At 34.7% G+C, this 14,125-nt stretch overlaps 1 protein-coding gene across 1 annotated transcript; it reads right to left on the bottom strand.

Moving 5' to 3' along the window:
* Positions 1 to 57: 57 nt before the first annotated feature.
* On the bottom strand, positions 58 to 12,846 carry nde1 (nudE neurodevelopment protein 1). Its single transcript, NM_001030203.1, is given in 9 exon segments — positions 58 to 1,670; positions 1,773 to 1,918; positions 2,013 to 2,098; positions 3,737 to 3,940; positions 4,039 to 4,175; positions 4,252 to 4,400; positions 9,809 to 9,962; positions 10,455 to 10,559; positions 12,637 to 12,846. Coding segments are annotated over 8 exon segments (1,011 nt in total). The 5' UTR covers positions 10,541 to 10,559; positions 12,637 to 12,846; the 3' UTR covers positions 58 to 1,621.
* Between the last annotated feature and the right edge of the window lie 1,279 nt (positions 12,847 to 14,125).

Genomic DNA, 14,125 nt, shown 5'->3' with positions numbered 1-14,125 from the left:
CATCTGTGCCTTGGATGTGTTACAGAATTAAATGCAAAGGGAAAAAAAAGAGAACAATTTCCAAAAAGAGTCAATCATTTAATCCTGTCAAGCAGACATTTATTTTGTAGGTTATGGATTAACCAACAAATGGTCTTAGACACAGGATAAACTAAGCATTGCCTTTGCTGAGGAATGCGTGGACATTACAGATGTTTAGGTTCATTAATAGCAAAGAAAACCCATGCTGACATTTACATAATTGGCAATTGTGCATGCCTTGTGCATATAGAATTTGGACTGTAATTACATCTTTAGTGAGGTTATTGCTGAGATGGCCCTGAGATGGTGCAATCAAGTGTGCTAAATCTTCCCATCAACTAGTATTCTCTAGTTCTATCATTTTCACTAGTACCTCTAAAAAAACTGGATAATATAATGCATCAATTCTTCCATAAATTCCTATTTTTAACATAAAAATATCTGTAACCTTCACTGAAGTATTCATATTGCTTGTTACTGGACTATATCTTCAAATCATGGATGAAAGAAATGTAGGAAACTAAGCGAGACAACTCCACTCAGAATTTCAATTTCTCCTCATCCTGGAATCCCTGAAATATCAGAGAATTAATACATTGGGAAGAATAGCGAGAAAAGCTGCAGCTCCCTTCGGGCTAGTAAGTTCCCCAATACCCAAGTTAACTTTGAGGCAAAGCTTATAATGGCCACAAAATTAAGGCACATTAAATTCACGTTCAGTGCATGATATGACATCAACTACTCCCCAGAATTGTAGAGATCTACAAATTCTTTGAATTCAAAGATGGCACTGACAATTCAAAAGAGGAGTTAGTTATTACTAGAAATAAAAAAAGGCCCCAGACTAGGGGGTTTTCCTCATGCATAAACATTTTGGCTACTGCTGGTAACTTCCGTCAACCCCTATGAGCCAACAACATGAACAGCAGCTTCAGCTCATAACATCTCACCAACTTCCTTGTAACAATTTCTAACTCTGAATGCTAAAGACTTGACATTCTGTTAGTAACAAACTCGTATTTCATCAAAATGCTAGTGTCTAAAAAAATAAAATCAGCTATTTCTATATTAAAAAAAAAGAGCCTGCTGTTAACGTTGCTCTAGTCCTGTGTCCAACAGTATGCATGTACAGTAGACGATTCACTAGACATCGATCAGTAGTTTAGTGCCAGGTAACTGGGGTTGCAGAGGCAAATCTATGGACTTACTTTCAGTCACCCACAACATTCTCCCAATTTATGGACCCAAAAAAATTAAGATTACAGTGCAGATTATGCATTTCAAAATGGCTATAAATCGCCAGAACCTGAAAACGTAAATAAAAAACAAACAAACAAACAAACAAAGAGTTAGTACATCTGCAAAAAGTTATAGTTTAAGTCCACAGGCCAGACAGAGCAGGTGAACAGTTAATATAGGCACACCAGAAGGATTGATATTGTATGAGCATAAAAGCAGACCCTTCTTAGATCGTGGAAGACTTGGGTCATAACACTTGCTTCAGCTTCTGAAAATAAAGCATTGTTTATAATAACTGGATTAGGAATACTGTTTTCCTGATGATGTGTGAATGCTTGTGCGTTTGTAGAAGATGCGCTGGTCACAGCATTATCTTGGATCCTGTTCCAAAGTCCAGTCGTTTCACCATACTGCAAAGGAGATACAAAGTGTGAAATACTTAAACAATCCAAGCCAGATCTGTTATAATAGAAAAATAATAGACATGTGCTGGAATTAACGTCAAGACTAACCCCTTATCATACAAGCCATTTGTGTTGGATGGGATTTCTGGTGTTTCTCGTGCAATGCTTGGTGAACTCTGGCCTATCAGTGCTCGGTTTGATGTTTTCTCAGGGATGTGTAGCTCTCTGCATGATGCCAGCTTTGATTCAAGATTCTGAAACAAACAAAGTGACATTAGATATGATTTAAAAACAACAGACCCCATAAACTGAAACATTTGGTGATAGAATAGTTACAGCGAGACTTACCCCGACTTTTCTTAACAACTCTCCAACTATATTGAGGGCAGATATTCGTGCAGATGTAGTGAGAGGAGTTCCAGTCAGACCTTCAACTGGACAGGAAAGGAAAGACAAAGTAGAAATCAGTTTTTTTTTTTACTTTAAATTGTTTGAAATGTAAGGCGGGAAAATTAGGGTAAGCTACTTTCCTTTCTTTAGCTGCTTTCTTGCTTCACATTTGTTAATTCACCCTCACTTTCTTTTAGTTATTTTTAAAAAATGGTTATGTGATTGTGCACATTGCAATGTTCTGCAAGTGATTTGGTATCATTCAGCCACAATAACTTTAGAGGTACTTTACTAGTAGCAAATAGTTTTTGTTGTGTTAAACTTGGCTGCCTATGCCTTGGAAAGACAAAAACCTTTGAAATCAGTGCTAAGTCACTAGAATAACTAAAAAAAAAAAAAGCTGTCAGTAGATAATGCAATAGGCATGTTGCCATTCAAAGCTATTTCTATTAGATAAGCTTAACCAGACTCAAATACGGCTCTGTTGAATTAGCTTTTAGTCATACTATTATTCAATACAATACAATACACAACTGTATTGTTCCTGGGTGCAAGTGTTCAAAGAATAATGGTGTGGTTGCACTAAATTTTTCTTTTCTTCGACGCCTATTTACACACAAGCAATTGTGGGAGACCAAAAACACAAGCCTGTTTGAAGCCATTTCATTGCATTGCAAAGTTCAATTGTGGTAAACTTGGACCAGTGATGATCAGAAGAGAAGACTGATACATCCTAGTGTGATCTCTGAGATGACTAAGTAAACTTTTTCCAGTTAGGTAACTGCACTACGTCAATGGCAAGTGGTCAACCCCCTTAAGCAACACACAGCACCATGTAAAATAATTAAGGCTGTTTTAAGTTTGCAGTTTCTATGGATTGAGTTTATTTTTTTACAATGTAAAATGGGGATCTTGGGTACCTTTGGGTGTCAGTAGGTATGTTTCTAGATGCGAACCAAATTTCTGTGCAAAAAATGGAATATTGCATAAAAGATGAAAAAAAAAAAAAAAAAAAATCAACGTTTCCATCCAATGAGTCAAAGAGAACAAAATCATCACTCCCTGATTAACTGGCGCCAAATACCTAAAGTAAAGGTGGAATTTACTGTCGTAGGAGAGGTTGCGTTAATCTTTTCTTTATTTAATAAATTACTTGTGCCTTAGAAGAAAACGCTGACATGCAATAAATGTGTGGCAGCGTTTGAAGACACAAGACGCTCTTGATTTTGGAGGTAATTAATAATATGATAACACTAATACTGAAACATTTAAGGAGTTTTAGAATGACCAAAACAACATTTCAGATGTTTTACAATGTGCTCAGTCTGCTGGTTTGTACATTCACACTATTATCATCACATGATCTCTTATAACAAAATCACATGACCGTATTTAATGCGCATACTGGAATTTGTTCAGTAAAAGTGCTTCCATCATAGTTTATGCACATCTTTTCTTATCGAATAAAAAGTTTATAATACAGTTATGCACATTTTTATGCGCATTTTCAAAATATATGCGCATCTTGGCGTTTCCATCAACCATTTTTATGCCCACATCCAAAATACTCACAAAAATAGGTGTATGGAAAACAGCTAAGAAAAGGCGGTCCCAAATCATCTCGTCTACAGCGTGATGCACCATACAAATATTTAATTTTGCCACCCCTACTCTGTGCTTACTTCTGCTGTAGGATGCTGACGGGGTATTGAATGCACTCCCTGATCCTGGAGGTCTGGAGGGTGTGGCAAGGAGAGACGGGAGGGCGGAGTTAACAACAGAGGATGGTCTTGCGGGTGTGGCTTCTGGCTTCTCCGCATCTTTAGCCAGGCTGATTGATGGCTTGCGCTCCTGTTTCTGCTGAACAGCCAGCTCCTGTCTCAAATCTTCCCCGAGGAGAGAGATAGCAAACAATCAGCAATCATGAAAGAAAACGAGATGGAAGTAAACGCAGTATATAAAGACGTGTTTTTGTTGAGTTTACCTCTAGCTTCATCTTTTAACCTCTGCACTGACTCTAGAAGATTCTCTTTTTCATCAAGCTCGCTCTCAAGGAAGGCATTTCTCTCTATAACGTGATTCATTCTCTGCTCAAAGTCTTCAAGTGACATTATAGTTGCCCTGTAAGAGTAAGATAGATAAGGTTTAGAAATACATTGTTAAATGTAAATGTTCCAAGTAAAAGCACTGAACCCACCTCTTAGCTCTTTCCAGGTCATCATTGGACTGCTCCAACTCTCGGATATACTTGTGCAGTTGGTCCTTGATGGCTGTGGTCTCTGCCAGGTCTCTTTCTAGAGTCGAGATCTGCCTGACTGCCTCTGAGTGCTGCGTTTCATACTTCTCCTGTTAGATCACACAGAGGAAGTGTGGAAAAAAAGTTGGGTTGAAAGTTAAATGTACAGGAAACTAGACTTAAAATGTCTGTAAGAGAGTGATGGTGTGTAGAATAATGAGGGAATAGAAGTTTGGAATCTGTCAAATTTGTATTGTCTTTGAAATTATTTCACTGAGGTTGCATTTATTTGGTAAAAACACAAACCATTAACATTGAAAATATATTTTAAAATATTTTTTCTACTTTAACACATTTTAAAATTATTTATGTCTGTTAAGCTGAATTTTCATCATCAGTCACTTAATCCTTAAATAATAATTTTAATAAAGCAGATAAAAAGAGACAGTTCAGCCAAAAAGAAAAAAACCTGTCATCATTTACTCATCCTTTACTTACTCCAAACCAGTTTGAGTTATTTTTCTGTTGAAACCAAAAATATATACTGAAAATACTGGGAAAAAAGCATTTATTGACTTCCATTGTATTTTTCTGTCCCAGGTATAGATGTCAATGGCTACTGGTTTCCAACATTTTCAACTCATTGTCCTTTATGTTCAACAGAAGAAAGAAATTCATAAAACTTTGGAACTGCTTTTAAATGGTTAAAAAAGGACATTTTTGGGTGAACTCTCTTTAATGCGCAAAACCATACCTTTTATATGACAAATGCAAAAACTAGTTGTGGTACTTTTTTTTTTCATACGTTTTACAGTGAATAAAAGGTTTACAAAAACAGCACTTATTTAAAGTACAAATCTCAACAACATCAATGTCTTTACTAGCCTTGTTAAATAAACAATGATTTATATATATATATATATATATATATATATATATATATATATATATATATATATATATATATATATATATATATATAGAGAGAGAGAGAGAGAGAGAGAGAGAGAGAGGAGAGAGAAGAGAGAGAGATAGATAGATAGATAGATAGATAGATAGATAGATAGATAGATAGATAGATAGATAGATAGATAGATAGATAGATAGATAGATAGATAGATAGATAGATAGATAGATAGATAGATAGATAGATAGATAGATAGATAGATAGATAGATAGATAGATAGATAGATAGATAGATAGATAGATAGATAGATAGATAGATAGATAGATAGATAGAATAATCATTAAAATAAATATAGAAAACAAAAATAAAACTTCCTCATGCACTGGGATGATTATCACTTGTCATTGCCAATGAGCAGAGTAAACATACAAAATCACTCTCTAACATTAGATGCCCCTGAATGAAAAACACAATTACCCGACTTATGCTTCTGCAACTCACTTGTTAGAAGTCAACTTTTTCCTCGTGTACACTACTTGACAAAAGTCTTGTCGCCTATCAAAGTTTTAGGCACAACAAATAATACCTTAATTGATCACTTGGTATCAAAAGTGGCTTATATGAAAGGCAAAGGCTTCTAAATTACACTTATTTTACCAAAATAAAATATGATCATGCCTTGATTTTTTCATTATTTAATTAGGACCGTAAGGTCTGACTTTACTTAGACAAAAGTCTTGTCACTTAACAGAAATGACGTCCAGTATAGAATATAAAGTCATGGTGCAGTGGAAAAACAAGTAATATTGTGTCTGACCCCATGAACTTGGAGGACACCATCCATACATCTCTGCAATGACTTAAATTCAATTCAAATTTAAATAACTTATTAATAAAGTTATCCGGCAAAAACACGTTTTGCAGGGCTTCCAGAGTTCACCAAGATTCATCTTCAATGCCTCCATCTTACTCCAGACCTGCTCAATAATGTTCAAGTCTGGTGACTGGGCTGGCCAATCCTAGAGCACCTTGACCTTCTTTGCTTTTGATTGCCATCCACTCTGCGGATCTCTCACGAGACCCTATACTTTATAGCATAAGCTTTTTCCTTACTACCACTACAGCACAGACACAAACACCTGGTCAAAAACTTGTGAGAAAAAAGTTACAAGCCATGAAAAAAAACAAACAGAAATAAAACTCACTATCAAATCCTATATGATCAGCAATTCTTGTGTGCTACATCTTGTCGATTCCTTGTCATCCGGTGGCAAAATAATGCAATTTATTTAATTTATCATTATTTGGTGGGTTAACTCAGCAAATATTGATACTGTATAAGCAATGGTAATGAACTGTGATAAATCAGCGATCATATTTAACCATTTGATTTAGATTTATAGTACATTAAAGCCCCAAATTCTGTGAAATCAAGAATTTAAAATGTTTATTTCCAAAATCAACACTGTTTTACAACCACCTTCCAAAAATAACTAAAAACATGAGAGATCCTCCATGCCCTCTAGAAACTGAAGCAAAAATAAGCATCAGCTGATTTCCTCATCCTGAATTGGATCTCTGTTGCTTGTCTATGAATGTGTGACTGTGTTCTCACGAAGTACTGAAGAAAACAGCTACATACATTCTGGATGTCCACAAGGAGTCAAAGAACATTCAAATCAATGGCTTTTATCTGAGGTTATATGCTTACAAATGAATGTCAGTTGGTGATAATAAAATTTATATTCAAATAGTACAGATAGAAAATGTGCTTTGGGAGACATCGCTGACACAGCAGTGGCTCCCCATTATCCCTCAGTTTACAGTGTATTATTAATAGAATTTCACGTAGGGTTTGAAGCTGTATATAAGCTGCATTTTCTGTGAGCACAGCATACTAATATTTCCACATAATACTAATAATAATACTAAGCAACAGTTTGCATAAAAGACAGATACGCCATGTAAAGTGTTCAGTTGTGAATTGCACATTTTCTAAATTTAAATGTACTTATAAATTTCTCCATATGAAACTTTAATATGGACAGTGCCTACTAACAGTGGAACATCCAAATGGGTTTAAATGGAATATCCTAAACCCTTGAGCACTACACTTTTATGACATCACAATCGTGTTACATCATGAACACATAAAGCCGACTCACTCCTTCGATCAAAGTTAAGGGGTCATGGGTATGTCCATGTAAGCTTCCCTCATTCACTAAACGAAGTGGAATACACTTCAAAATGGCGTTGGGGATTACCCCGAAGGGAACAAGGGAGGAGAAGTTTGTGAGTACATGTCTAAAAGTGGACTGGAACACAGCCACTGTATTCCATTTGGAAGGGATCATCCCTATGCCCTAATCCTTTCAAAGGGTTTACAATCCAGAGTGACAACTAAGAAATGAAGGGTGTAGGGGGCAAAAAAAGCTTATTTTGGAATGCACTTCTGATTCATCTTAACAAGATGATCCAAAAAAGTGGGCCTTCATCACGCTCTTTGTCTGTAGGTTGACACCCACAAATCGCACTCAGAGTGATTAGTATATTGTGATGAATGGATGCATTTATTTATGGATGTTTGTATGCATTTCTAATTTTCATTTATTTTATTCATAACTATTTGTTTTCATTTATTTACTTTATTTATATGTTACAGTAGTAGCCAATAAAACTATCCTATACAAACATTTATAGCCTTCAGTTGTCATTCTATGACACTAAACTACTTCCCTGTGCAAAGATTTATGGATGCTTGAAGTGTCAATTAGTTGCTTATTAATTAGTACTATTCGAAATTCTTCCTTCTAAAGAGCCCTTAGATGTGGCAAGCTTTGAATACTTCAGATTAGAACAACTTCAATATGGTGGTCATGTTTGTTTTACTCTGAAGTGCCCTGGTGATGTGTGCCATTTGGAACGCACCAATAGTCATGCAAGTTAGATTTTATATTATTACAGTAATAGGATGCTAAAAGAGTACAGCTGTTTGTGAAGCAGGAAGCTAGAGAATTCTATCTGCTGTTCAAAACTAAGCTTTGAATAATTGTTTTGAAAACAATTTTGACAACCTCACAATCGATGCAGAATTGACTCCTCAAATAATTTTTTGCCAGTCACTCCATCTTTTCTTTTGTTGTATTAATGTTAATATAATTATACACATCTGTATTTTTGCCTCAACTGTTTAGAATCACTTAAAAGAAGACTGGTGATTTCAGATATTCTGAATTTAGAGTTTCTGCAGGTTTCATAAAGTCAAATTTAAGACTTTTTAAGACCATCAAGATTGAAATTTCAGACTTTTATAGGGCTATATGAGACTTATATAGTATTTTCTTAATGGCCCAGCACAAAACATACCTTGCCCCATCAAGAAACGATTTTTAATTTATTATTTTAGCCACATATTTAAAGAGCCCCTATTGTGGGTTTTCGAAAATGAGCTTCCATGTAGTGTGTAACACAGATCTAAGTAAAGTGAAATATCCAGTTAAGGCTTAAATCTGAAAGTGGACAGTTTTTAAAACTATTGATTCATCTAAAAAAAAAAAAAAAAAAAAAAGTCGACTCATAGTGGTTAGAATGAATCATCTTTATATTGTGTCTTTTGCCGTTTCGGCGTGACGTGACTACGAAACATAATTGTTATGGGCGCAAACCCAGGAAAATTTAAACCTGCGCCCCGCCCACTAACACAACGCTGGGCATTTGTCTCGCGCTGGGCATTTGTCTAGCGCTGAACGCTGTCGACCAATCGCAACAGGCTGTCATCGGTCCAATCAGCACAGATTAGCTTCGCGCTAAGGAGGGGTTTGGGAACAAATGAATCGCTGAACGATTCATATGGGAGTCGCTGGGATAATTGGGTAAAAATAAATGCATATTATAAGACCATGAAAGTTTTTTTTTTGACCTTGCGTGCATATCAGTATGTTGTTGGAGACCCATATAACCAAAATATGACCCTTTTTAATGTATAATATGGGCTCTTTAAAATATTGTGTCAAATCAAGCAGACCCAAGTTGTATACATGCAATTTTTTCAACATAACTTTAAAAAACTGTCAAAAACTTTGATAAACGAATTTATGCACAACAAAATGTTATCATATTCCTTATAAAAGTTTAATTGAGATGTATTGTAATGATTGGATGTATGTTGGATCGATTGGGAAGCTTTACATGAAAAAGAAAATTTAAGACCCTTTTAAAATTGTTTAAGACCTACAACACTATATTTCTTTGAATTTAATATTTTAAAAGCCTAAAAATGTGTTTTGGGAATTTAGGACATTTTAAGACTTTTTAAGACCCTGCGGACACCCTGGAATTAATTCTGTGAGCAACTGAAACTTTAAGTACATCAAGCCACATTCACATAAAGACATGACTACCATCTCAATATACTTCTAATTAGGAAGAATTTAAATTACATCGGTCTTCTGTCATACAATTAATTCTGTCTTTCACTCTGTCATTATTAAATTTGGGAGTTAATCTACAATTTTATCTATTTATAATTTCTATCCAACGTATGTATTACGTGCAATCGATTTACCACTATTATAAACCTTCTTCTAGAGCAGTTGATTAACCAGGCATTACCTTGTAGTTTTCTAGCTCCATGCGGAGTCTGTTGTTGGCTGTAAGGAGTTCCCGATTGCGTGCGTCACACTGCTTCAGCTCGGTCTCCAGCTCCACCTCATAGTCTCGACTCATCTGCTGAAACTCCTGCAGCTCCTCCTGTGCCTCCTCAGCCCTGAAAGTGCAGAGATCCCATACAAATTACCCAATGTTGTTTGTACAGCCAGATCTTCCTAGATCCTCCAGATCAGCCAGACTGCAGTGCTTCTTGTACAATCTGAGACCCACTTTATATCGGATATCAATCAGCCAGTGGAGATCACGGATTAAGTAATCAGACCTTAAACGTGCCAATTTTGCAATTGGATACAGTTCACCGGAAGCGTTTAACCCAGGTTACTGGCAAGTTAAAAGTCCTATTAGCATGCTTTGGCATATACTCTATTGGGTAGCTTTACATAGACATAGAAAACTTAAGTCCTGTTTAAAATGATTTAAGACCTACAAAACAATATTTTAGTGAATTTAACACTTTTTAAAGGCCTACAATTTTTTTTATTTTATTCAAAACATTTTAGGACCCAGCGGATACCCTGCTAGACCTAAATTTCCATAAAGTCCCATGTAGATTTGATGTGATTTGAATGGAAAAACAAGATGAAAGTACCTCTGCTTGCATTTGTCAGCCTGTTCCTTCCAGTAGTCTCTCTCTTGTTCGACAGAATCAAACGATGCTGGCTCTGGGTCACTCATTGCTGTTCAATCAAGCTTACTGGGAAAATTACAAATATTAAGACATTAAAAACAATTCAATCATTTTAGTACAGTTGAAACCCTCTGATTTCCACTGAGCTTCTGCAAGTTTTATTATGAAGGTTAGCGTAAGACTTGAAATTGTAATACGTTATGGGAGAGAACGTGTGTAACAACAAATTAAGTTTAGAATTAAACCTTAAAATCAAATATATGAGCAATTCCAGCGTTATGGACATGACATTTGCAGTAATAACTCCGAACATAAATTCACAGAGGAAATATATGTTAACATTATATTGAAACATCTGTTAATATTTTCCAAAACAGCTAACCGCAGAGTTGTGGAAGCAGAAAAATATCAATCTTTAAATCTTTTTTAGATTTTAAATGAGGAAAATAAACATGTGTTATGGATGTGACCAGAAAAAGTCTGTGAGTTTAAAGAACACAAAATACTTTGTAGAAATTCTGTAAATTAAACTGCACAACCCACAGTTCTCTATAGATCAAAAATATTTGGTTTTAATTTACTTTACATGTATGCATTTTTGAGAGAAAAAGCTTGGTTATGGATGTTTGTTTGTTTGTTTGTTTGTTTATATACTTTATATGTGTGACATCTCTCCATGACATCTCTTCATTATGGATGTGACAGATGTGAAATTGACACTTGTGTAATCAAATATGATTGTTTAAAAACATTTACAGAGACATTTCGGAGAATTTTTAAAGCACTGTAAAATACAAGCCTACACTAAAAAAAACAGAAAGGCTTTCAATTTTTTTCACAATTTTTATGGCAAGATTGACATTTGCATGGAATTGCTCACCTGCCAACGGGCTCAGAAAAAAATCATGGTAATTCACAAAGAAAAGTAATTTCTATGCCCCATATATATATATATATATATATATATATATATATATATATATATATATATATATATATATATATATGTGTGTGTGTGTGTGTGTGTGTGTGTGTGTGTGTGTGTGTGTGTGTGTGTTCAAGTGTATTATATAAAATTATATTTTATATATATATATATATATATATATATATATATATGTATATATATATATATATATATATATATATATATATATATATATATATACACACACACACACACACAAACATTTCTCAGAAAAAAATATATTGTAGTCTTGAATGTCTTCATTTTGCAGATATTATTTCTTACCATTACTAAGTAATACCCTTACTGTTACTCTTACTGTTTTTCACCAGCATTAAACATTTGATGCCATGACTTCTTAAATTTAACACTGCTCTGGTGAAATAACATTTATGACGTTAAATTGTGAAAGGGCAAATCAATACTTTTACAACGATCCTGGAACCCTCAGAAACACTAAAGGCTATATCAAAAACTGTGAAGTCTACCATAATAATAACCTGTTTACACATACTGTGCACACAGAAAAGGGCCAAGTTATGAGGTTAGCCATTGAAACACTGTCTTGTATGGCTGTAGTTTATTGTAACATGGACAAAAAGAAGAGGAAGGGTGTGTCTTGCGATGATTTTGACCAACTAAAAATATTTCCCCTCAGGCGTACAACTCAACATTTCACTGTTTTATTAACAAAGACAATGTTTAAGAACAGTGTAAAAGACACTCGAAAAGGATTTACAACTCAAGCTAAGCTAACGACAAAACAAACCTCTTAAAAATGTGAAATTAAGTATACAGTTCTGCTTCCGTCTAAATTATGAATTAGCCACCCCAGAGCAAAATATTTATAGTTTTAATAGACATAAAGCTAGCATCCCCATCTCATAAAAAACACATCTGTGCTGAATCTGCTAGCTGGCTAACAGCAAACCGCACACAGAAAGTTTTATCTACAGTCGGCGGATTCAAGAATTGTGAGTAACGAAGTCACTTCAACAACAGATGAAGTAAGTGTATGACGTGTGATTTGAAGTAAAATACAATATAGTACAGTAATTATATGATTATAAGCATGTTGGTGAGAGTTTCAGAGGACTAACACGTCTCACAACTCAACAGGACTAACGTTAATGAAACTGCCATTATCAAAAGCCTTCGCGCTAGCTAGCGACTTACCTCCGGGTAGTGCTCAAGGTTGCTTTCTTCCGAATATCCTTCTATTTCCTGTGAGAGATAATTTTGAGCTAAATGCTATGGTTATGCTTTGTGAGGATAAAATAAAAACAATACAATAAATAATTTTGTGGAACGTCACTCTCCTGACAATAGAATTCTTCCTCTGTTGTGTAAAAACTCTCAGCTCGTGGTTTGATTCATGCCTGCATCCGATTGGCTGATTTGTAATGATGCCATCATTTTACTGGCCTTCGGTTGGTTGTTCCGTTCCGTTTGTTTTAAAGCGATCAGCCTTACGTTCGTCGAGCACTAGAAGGCGCTGAACATCTGCTCGACTTCTGTAAAATATTATTATTTTAGTGTGGCTTTGTAAAGTTCTTTGTAAAAAAAAAATAACAAAAAAAGGTGCTTATTATATCTATTTTTAATAGATTCATTTTAATAATCACATTTTTTATACATAAACATTTTTTAAATAAATTTTTTATTATTTTAAAACTTTCATTATTTTTTACTTATTTTAGAATTTTGTAAATATCTTAATTCATTCATACATTAATTTTCTTTTTGGCTTAGTCTTTTTATTAATCTGGGATTGCCACAGCGGAATGAACCGCTAACTTATCCAGCATAGTTTTTACGCAGCAGATGCTCTTCCAGCTGCAGCCCATCACTGGGAAACCATACACTCCGTACACACTCATTCACACACATACGCTACGGACAATTTAGCTTATTCACCTACACCGCATGTTTTTGGACTTGTGGGGGAAACCGGAGCACCCAGAGGAAATCCATGCAAAAACGGAGAGAACATGCAAACTCCACACAGAAATGCCAACTGACCCAGCCGGGGCTCGAACCAGCGACCTTCTTGCTGTGAGGCGATTGTGATACCCACTGCTTTATTATTTATTTTAAAGTCAATTATTTTTTTTTATTATTATGCTTTTTTTCATAGTTTCCACAGATCTATAGAGGACCTGCAAAACAATAAATAAATACGCAAATCTACAAATTAATGAGTAAATAAATCCATAAATTCCTTCATAAATAAAACCATAAATAAATAAATTAATTAATTAATGTATATATAAAATCTACAAATTCCTGCATAAATAAATATATAGACAGTTAATAGTGTAAATAGTTAAATAAATTACATGAATGTTGAAAGAATAAGAAAATGTACATTTGTTAATAAAATTAGATCTTCCCCCTCTTTAAAACGTTTAATAATTCATAAATAAATGTAGTTGCGTATTTACTTTTCCTTAGCTCAACATGCTAATGAGAGGGTGTCTATCAATCATCAGAAGTTAGTCAAAAAAATCAAATGCAAAATATTTCTATCGATCAACCAAAGATGGCACTAGGATCGCCTTCTGATGATTGACAGGCACCCTCTCATTAGCATGTATAGATGAGGAAAAGTTCAAGAATGAATAAAAGTTTGAAAGGGGCAATAAACTCTCAGTTTAGCATTTTC

Source organism: Danio rerio, chromosome 3 (assembly GCF_049306965.1).
Source record: "Danio rerio strain Tuebingen ecotype United States chromosome 3, GRCz12tu, whole genome shotgun sequence".
Taxonomy (NCBI): domain Eukaryota; kingdom Metazoa; phylum Chordata; class Actinopteri; order Cypriniformes; family Danionidae; genus Danio; species Danio rerio.
Note: the sequence above shows the minus strand (reverse complement) of the source record. Positions and strands in the feature narration are given on the sequence as shown.